Source organism: Corylus avellana, chromosome 2, assembly GCF_965113065.1.
Source record: "Corylus avellana chromosome 2, dhCorAvel1.hap1.2, whole genome shotgun sequence".
NCBI classification, from domain to species: Eukaryota; Viridiplantae; Streptophyta; class Magnoliopsida; order Fagales; family Betulaceae; genus Corylus; species Corylus avellana.
The window spans coordinates 24,306,390-24,314,491 of record NC_142491.1 but is presented as its reverse complement, the minus strand read 5'-3'; the positions used below and the strand labels follow the sequence as shown (position 1 = coordinate 24,314,491).

General features: G+C 38.2%; 1 protein-coding gene across 1 annotated transcript; it reads left to right on the top strand.

The window, feature by feature from the left end:
• The first annotated feature begins 5,232 nt into the window (after positions 1–5,232).
• On the top strand, positions 5,233–7,380 carry LOC148587535 (uncharacterized). Its single transcript, XM_088512669.1, has 5 exons — positions 5,233–5,744; positions 6,159–6,492; positions 6,589–6,836; positions 7,014–7,176; positions 7,231–7,380. The coding sequence occupies exons 1-5, from the start codon at positions 5,233–5,235 to the stop codon at positions 7,378–7,380; spliced, it is 1,407 nt and encodes a 468-aa protein (XP_088368795.1).
• Positions 7,381–8,102: the final 722 nt, after the last annotated feature.

Sequence of the window (8,102 nt, the reverse complement as noted above, 5' to 3'; positions counted from 1 at the left end):
GCTATTGACCCTTATCAGTGGCTACTTTAGGGTCGCCGCTGTTTGGAGTATTATTAGCGGCGACCACTGTCGCCACTATTGATTCTTAATAGCGGCGAGCCGTCGGAGTCGCCGCTAATGATGGTTAATAGTGGCGACTTTTAGTCGCCGCTATTGTTGTTGCTGCTAAATAAATTTTTTTTTTTGTTTTAAGCGTCCACTATTAGCGGCAACTCAAAAGTTGCCGCTATTGAGGTGTCATTAGGGGCGACTTAAAAAAGTCGCCGCTAATGACCCATCAATAGCGGCGACTTTTGGGTCGCCGCTAATAGTTTGGTCGCTAAAGACCATATTGCTTGTAGTGTATCAAGCTGGTCAAGATTAAATATAACTATATTCAAAAGATGATTGTTTTGTTCTTCTATAAAAGAAAAGATAAATAGTAATGAAAGAAAAAATAGGGATTGATTTCACCGCTAAGCCATAACAATGCCAGTACGAAAAAAAAAAACATCAATATTTAAAGAAATGGTGAGAGATAATGCTTCAGAATTACAAAGTTGACATAGACATAAGCTTGGATGAAGACTTAGAGCAAGACTTGTTAAAGTAAACAAATGCCCATTAATCACACTATTATTTAATTGTACTTTCCACATTCCGTTAGATCCTACTGTTAAACTGGACGGAAAGTTGCTCTCAAGTCCATGTTTATTCTGGACTTGAGAGCAACATTCAACTTTTATGAGTGACTTGCTCATAATTATTCAAGGCACGTTGTTTTGGCATTTGAAAGACTAGCCTCTTTATATATTATATTCCACATTAATAATAAAATAAATTAAAAAATGAGTATTAGAAAATGTTTCCAATTCACCGGTGGTGATGTCTCCTCCTGGCTCCTCCTCTTCATTTTCGTCATTTTGGTCTTGATTTGATATGTCACTTGTATACTATTAGGCTACGTTGAATCTCGTTTTGTATTTGACTGGTTTGTACTTGATTTGGTTCGACGTTGGAAGCTTTATGATTTAAATGAGATTATTTTATAAAACTTAGTCCCTGGAGCTCTGTCTTGGGCCTGTCAGCCCGTTTCTGTGTTTTGACCCAATTGGGGATCTTATTTCTATTTTCTTTTGTAGTAGGATTTTGTAAAACTTTATATCTCTGTTATATTCATGACTCCTTTATTGTTTTCTCCAAATTAGTGAAACTTTGTTAAAACTCTATAGATGTGGCTCTTAGTGGTGAACCACATAAATCTATATATTTTGTCTGCTTTTTTAGTTTTTTTGCATTCTTCTTAATTTTCGAATCTCACCAATTGTGAGAAATATGGTTAATTTTCTAACAAACACTTCTAGGTTGTCGCCTCTTTATTTTCCAAAGGCAATATCCTCGAAATTTCTTTCTTTCTTTGTTTCACATTGGCTTCTTCCTTTTGTCTAGATTCTCATCCCTCTTTTTTTCAAGGCAATGTCCATGAAATTTCTTTCTTTCTTAATTTGTTTCTGATCATTTGGCTTCTTCTTTTTTTTTTTTTTCTAGATTCTCATCTCTCCTTTTTCAAAGGGAATGAGTAGTATTTTCACATTGTTGCTCCAATTCTCCAAATTTGGCTGCTTTGTCAAATCCTTTTTTTTTTTTTTTTTCATATATATATATATATAGGTGAAGCACTGTATGAGTACTGTATGTGTTGATTTAGCAGCACACGATTATAGTGAATTTGTGAACTTTGTATGATAATGTAAACAAATATATTTACAAATATGAATTGAAATGTTTTGGCAAGTTTGCTTTGTGCACTTCTGAATTGTCATCTCTCTTTTTTCGAAGGCAATGTCCACTGTGAGTTGGTCCACTTACACAATATAATTTTGCATATTTTTTACATGTTAATTGTTACAAACATAATATTAAGCTCGTAACCGAATAATTTTGTAGGTTCTTAGAGGGAACTTAAACCTAACAAAATTAAGTTTTGATTTACTAAGGGTACGTTGCCATTGTGATTTTATAGACAAAAAATGCAATCTTAAACTAAATCGTAGAAAATTGATTATTTGGCATTACTTTTTTAAAAAATTGCAATTTGAAAACACAAAAAATTTGTATTTTAAGTCGAAGGTAATGAGTTGTTTTTTTGAAAACGCAAAATTTTAAAGGATAAACTGCGATTTTGCCAAACACTTAATTACATTTTTAAAAATCATATTTTCAAATCCCATATTTTTAAATCACTATTTTTAAATCGTATTTTTTGAAATCACAAACTCAAACAAACCCTAAATAATTCATGCTTTATCCAAATATTGTTCTTAAATAGAGGCCACAAGACGAATTTAGACTAGGGTTTGGTCTTATAGTCCTATACAAATTAAGACTCTTACAAAGAAATTAAAAAAGAACAATTATAACACACTACGTCCCTTACATGGAAATGAAGACAAAACGCAATTACTACTCCAAGTAGACCACCAAGAGAGGTAAGTACAAGGGTAGAATTACCAATATATATATGAAATGCCAATTCTACCCTTGTGATATAAATGACTCAATACTTTTCAATTCATTTTGAATGGGAGATAATTTTCTTGGGGACCATAGTTCTTTTTTTTTTTTTTTTTTTTTAATAAAATTGGATTTCTATTATCAATCAATCACTACATGGGGTTAATTTGTAATGCACCAAAAATTAATTAACTGTTAATTAACTTCACGGTTCGTCCAAAAGGGAGGGTACTAAGCAGTGGAATCATCAAGCTTCTATAAACATAAATCATTACAAGCATCTACCAAGGATCATCAATGATGAGTGCCAAATATTGTATATTTAGGCCCCTTAACTTGTATTTGTTAAGCCCTTAGCTTTGTTATTTTCTTATGTTTTTAGTTAGTTTTGGTGCTTTAGTGTTTTGCAGGTCATTGAGAGAAAACTGCGGTTTGAAGGTGGAAATTGCAAAGAAGTTGAAGTCCTCTAGAAGAGCGATCGAGCGCATAGTGCCATGATCGAGCGCAAATGCACTCGAGCCCATGCAAGGCACGCTCGAGTGCAAATCCACATTAGCCCTAACACGTAGCACCTAAGTGCTGCGCCGCAGAAGCCTTGAAGACCCGAGTACGCTCGAGCGAACTTAGTGTGCGATTGAGTGCACTCAGGTTGACCTAGAAGCATCGAAGCCCTAGTTTTTTTATTTTTTATTTATTTATAGCATTCTTTTCTTAAGTGTGATCGAGCGCACTCAGGCTGACCTGGAAGCGTTGAAGCCCTAGTTTTTTTATTTTTTTTTATTTTTTATTTATTTATAGCATTCTTTTCTTTTGTAAACACACATCTGGAGGTGCCGTTGAGAGCCTAATTTCAACCTAGAGTTGTTCTTGAGCTTTTTGGGATGTATCTCTTTGTAAGTTCATTTTTTAGATGTTTTCAATTGATTTGATTATGTTGTGTTTAGTCATGAGATCTTAAATCCTTCAACTAAGGTTGAGGATGAAGCCTTGCCATTGATGTACGTTCATACTTTCATGTGATTGTTCATACAATTTCGATATTTAAATAAAGTTTGATGTTCTATTTTCATTTCAATTATGTGATTAAATTTGTGTGATTGATTGTGATCATTTACTTTGCAAAAATTGGATATTCGATGTGTTTCATCCAATGGATACATCGAATGATTCAATTTAAATCGGATATCCATTGTGATTCATTGATTAAACGGATACATTGGATGATTTGGTTTAAGTTGGATATTCGTTGTGATTTGTACAATGGATGGATTCATCGAATCTTTTGGTAGGGTTTATAAAAAATAGAACATATTTGGATTTTTATCATTCTTCGGATTTATGAACAATAACATGAGAGTGTGTCGTATTGATTTGGTGTGATGGATTCTAAAAGCCTTAGCATTTAAATTCATTTGATTTAGTTTATTTTATTTTGCATGACAAAGCCACTCGAACTTCGGAACTAGGTTAAGATATAATTAATTTATATAGAAATTGATTTTTACAACGCAATTCTCTGTGGATCGACCTTGCACTTGCACACACTGTATTGCAAACGACTTGTGCACTTGCGAGTATCATTTTAAAACTCACAGCAACTTTTGGCGCCATTGCCGGGGAGTTGTTTGTTTTTGTGAAAATTAATTTTTGTTTAAATTAATTTTGTTTTTCTACTATTTATAATTAGTATTTTATTTTATTTGTTTATGTGTTTTTATTTACTAAAAAAAAAAAAAAAACAGGAGAAGTTTGGTTGCAGTTTTCTTGTGTGCAGATCAGAGGAGCCCAGTCCCTGTCAATACGCTCAAGTGCACTTTAGTACACTCGAGCGCACTCGAGCCTATCGCAGCAAAGATCCCGCGTGCTTGCACTCGATCCTTCTGCAGCTGCACGTGAACGCACAGCAGATGCATGCTCGAGCGCAAGTCATTGCCACTCGAGCGCACCAGTGCAGCAGCAACACACCCCGTGCGAATTTAAGCTCGATCGCACCTTACCTGCACTCGAGCGCAACTCTATAGCGAGCTTCAGTAGACCAACAGCAACTAAGTAGGAAAGTTTTTCATTTTTTTTTTCGTTTTGATTTATTTTGTGAATAGTTGTTTCTGCTTTTGTTTTCTCTTCTATTTTTGCTTTTTCTCATTTTGTGAATATTTCGTTTTTTGTTAGTTAGTTTATTTTAGAGTTTTTGTTTGGTGCATGCTTGGTCGGATATCCTTGAATCTAGAGTTGATACCCTTAGATCCCGACATTGATAGAACCCTTAGGAGAAATCGGAGAGCACCAGTTGAGATGGTAGATAACATACCCCGAAATGTGGAGCAACCTAGGGTTGAGAATGACGATATGAGAGCTGAGAATGTGGAGCAAACTAGAGCTTGAAATGTGGATTACACTACATCCCTTAGGGATTTGTTCACACCCGTTGCGACTAACTCCCCTTCATGCATAGTGTTGCCACCAACCAATGCCACCCATTTTGATCTGAAGCCACATGTCATCCAACTCCTACCCTCATTCCATGGCCTGGAACTTGAAAATCCTTACAGTCATCTAAAGAAATTCAAGGACATCTGTGCTACTTTCAAGTTTCAAAATTTTTCTGAAGAGTTTGCCCACCTTAGACTCTTCCCTTTCTCTCTGCACGATAAAGCCAGGGCATGATTGGATTCCAACATGCCAAGATCCATTACATCTTGGGAAATCTTGTTGAGCAAGTTTTACAACAAGTTTTTCCCGATGTCGAAAGTGAATGAGAGCCAAAAGGAGATCAACTCTTTCACTCAGGAGGAAGATGAGAAATTTTCTGAGAGTTGGGAGCGGTTTAAGCATCTACTGATAAAGTGCCCTCCTCATAGATATGAGAAGTGGAGACTTGTTCAGTTCTTCTTCCAAGGATTGACTCAATCCAACTGTAGTATGATCGAGTCTATGAATGGGGGGGCATTCTTAAGTTTGACGGGAGATGAAGCATACAAGGCATTGGACAAGTTGTATGACAACTCACAGCAGTGGGATTTTTCAAGTTGTCGAGACAAGTCCATTCGTGCTTCCAAGAAAGGAGGAATCTATGAGATTAAGGAGGACACTGATTTGAGGATAAAGATAGATGCCCTCACCAAGAAGGTCAACACTCTCACTATGGGCCAGTCCATCAATGCTGCCAACACATTCAATGTTGATAGCTATTCCATCTGTGCTAGTCCTATGCCCTTAGCACATAATTGTCCGTCTATGCCAACCTTTGCTGAGTACCCGATGGAATAAGTGAACGCTTTCAATGATTATGGGAAGCAGTCAAGTGGACCTTTCTCAGAGACCTACAATCCAAGGTAACGAAACCACCTTAATTTCTCCTAGAAGCAAAACCAACCGGTGAATCAGGGAGGAGCCCCTCATCATACTCACAATCAATACTCTCTCGGATTTTGTCCATTGGTTCAAAATCATGGTTGCTCGGCCCATCCAACACCATCACCTGCTTACCAAGCTCCCACTCAAACGCCAGCATCGATTTCATAGTTGTTGGAAGACACTATCAAAGATTTCATAAAGACGACCGGTAAATCCATTAGTGAAGTGAGGAGTGCAACAATGGTAAACACCCAAGCGATTGGCAAGCTGGAGAGTTAGATGGGTTAAATCACAAGTCACTTGGGTGAAAGAGAGAAGGGAAAGTTTCCTCGTCAGCCTGTGCCCAACCTGAAGGGACAGTTTGTGGTTGGAAGTTCATCAGATCCTACGCACGGGCAGGAACAGGTGCAATCGATTGTCACATTGAGGTCAGGGAGACAAGTTGACAACCAAGTGGTTCTAAAGAAAAAGAACCCTGCTATGCCACAACGGCAAGAGAGTGGCAACAAGGAGAAGAGAGATGTTGAGCCATCCAAAGCCACACCTGTTGTTGAGGATCCTCCTAGGTCATTTGTGCCTAAAGCACCTTACCTTGAAAGGTTGCGAGCACCTACGAAAGGAGGGAAGTTTGAGGACATTATGGAGGTGTTCAAACAAATCCAAATCAATATCCCATTTTTGGATGCCATTTAACAAGTGCCGTCATATGCCAAGTTATTGAAAGACTTGATAACTGTCAAGAGGAGGACGAATATCCCAAAGAAGGCGTTCCTGACCAAGCAGGTTAGCTCAATCCTACAATGCAAGTTTCCTATAAAGTACAAGGCCCGTGGGTGTCCTACTATTTCTTGCATGATAGGAGTCAGCCGTATTGATAGGGCATTATTGGATCTTGGAGAGAGTGTAAATCTTTTTCCCTACTCAGTCTACTTACAGTTGGGGTTAGGGGAATTGAAGCCCACATCGATGACACTTCAATTGGCTGACAGGTCAGTGAAGGTTGCACGGGGAATAATTAAGGATGTCTTGATTAAGGTGGATAAATTTTATTTCCCCATGGATTTCATTGTGCTAGACACAAAGCTGGTTCAGAATATTGGGATTCAAATACTAGTGATTCTAGGGTGACCATTCTTAGCTACGGCTAACGCCCTGATAAATTGTAGGATGGGGGTGATGAAGATTTCCTTCGGAAATATGACAATGGAGCTAAATATCATTGATATCAACAAGCAACCACTGGAATATGATGAAGTGAGACATGTATGCTTGCTAGAGGAGATCATGGAGGAGACTGTTGAAGAATCAAGCATAGAGGATCCCTTGAAGGCATGCCTTGCTCAGTTTGGAGATGATTTGGATTTAGACAAGTTACTTGAGTAGGCAGATGCGATTTTGGAGAATGCTCCTCTGGTGAGCAATGAAAAAGAGGAGGCAGCAGTACCAGAGCCCCCCAAGAAGGAACTTAAGCTTTTACCGAATACCCTCAAGTATAAGTTCCTCGGTCCAGCAGAATCTTTGTCTGTGATCTAGCTTCTCACTTAGATGGTGCTCAAGAAGTGAAGTTGTTGGATGTTTTGAGAGAGCACAAGGAAGCTATCGGCTAGACCATTGATGATATTAAGGGGATCAGCCCCTCAGTGGTAATACACACGATACATTTGGAGGAGAATGCCAAGCTATCGAGGGAGCCACAGAGAAGGCTCAACCCAGCTATGCAAGAGGTTGTAAGGGCTGAAGTGATAAAGTTGTTGGATGCAGGGATCATTTACCCAATCTCTGATAGCAGGTGGCTAAGCCCAATTGAAGTAGTGCCCAAGCCGGCTGGATTGATAGTAGTGAAGAACAAGGATGACAAATTGGTCTCAACTCGTATTCAATCAGGATGGAGAGTATGTATAGACTACCTCAAGTTGAATGCCACCACAAGGAAGGATCATTTTCCACTCCCATTTATTGATCAGATGGTGGAGCGCTTGGCTAGGCATGATTACTATTGCTTCTTGGATAGTTATTCTGGATATAACCAGGTCCCTGTGGAACCTGAAGATCAGGAGAAGTTGACGTTTACCTGTCATTTTGGGACGTTCGCCTACCATCGCATGCCCTTTGGGTTATGCAATGCACCAGCTACTTTTCAGCCACGCATGATTAATATTTTTTTTTTTTATATGGTATAGCGTTTCTTGAAGATTTTCATGGACGACTTCTTCGTCATCGGTTCATCTTTTGAGGAGTGTCTGCACCGCCTCACT

Excerpts from the sequence above, each read along its gene's own strand:
- LOC148587535 (XM_088512669.1), top strand. The coding sequence starts at position 5,233 with ATGTCGAAAGTGAATGAGAGCCAAAAGGAGATCAACTCTTTCACTCAG. Across the intron at positions 5,745-6,158 it reads TCTATGCCAACCTTTGCTGA|AGAGAAGGGAAAGTTTCCTC; the intron begins GTACCCGATGGA and ends CTTGGGTGAAAG. Across the intron at positions 6,493-6,588 it reads AGTTTGAGGACATTATGGAG|AGGAGGACGAATATCCCAAA; the intron begins GTGTTCAAACAA and ends ATAACTGTCAAG.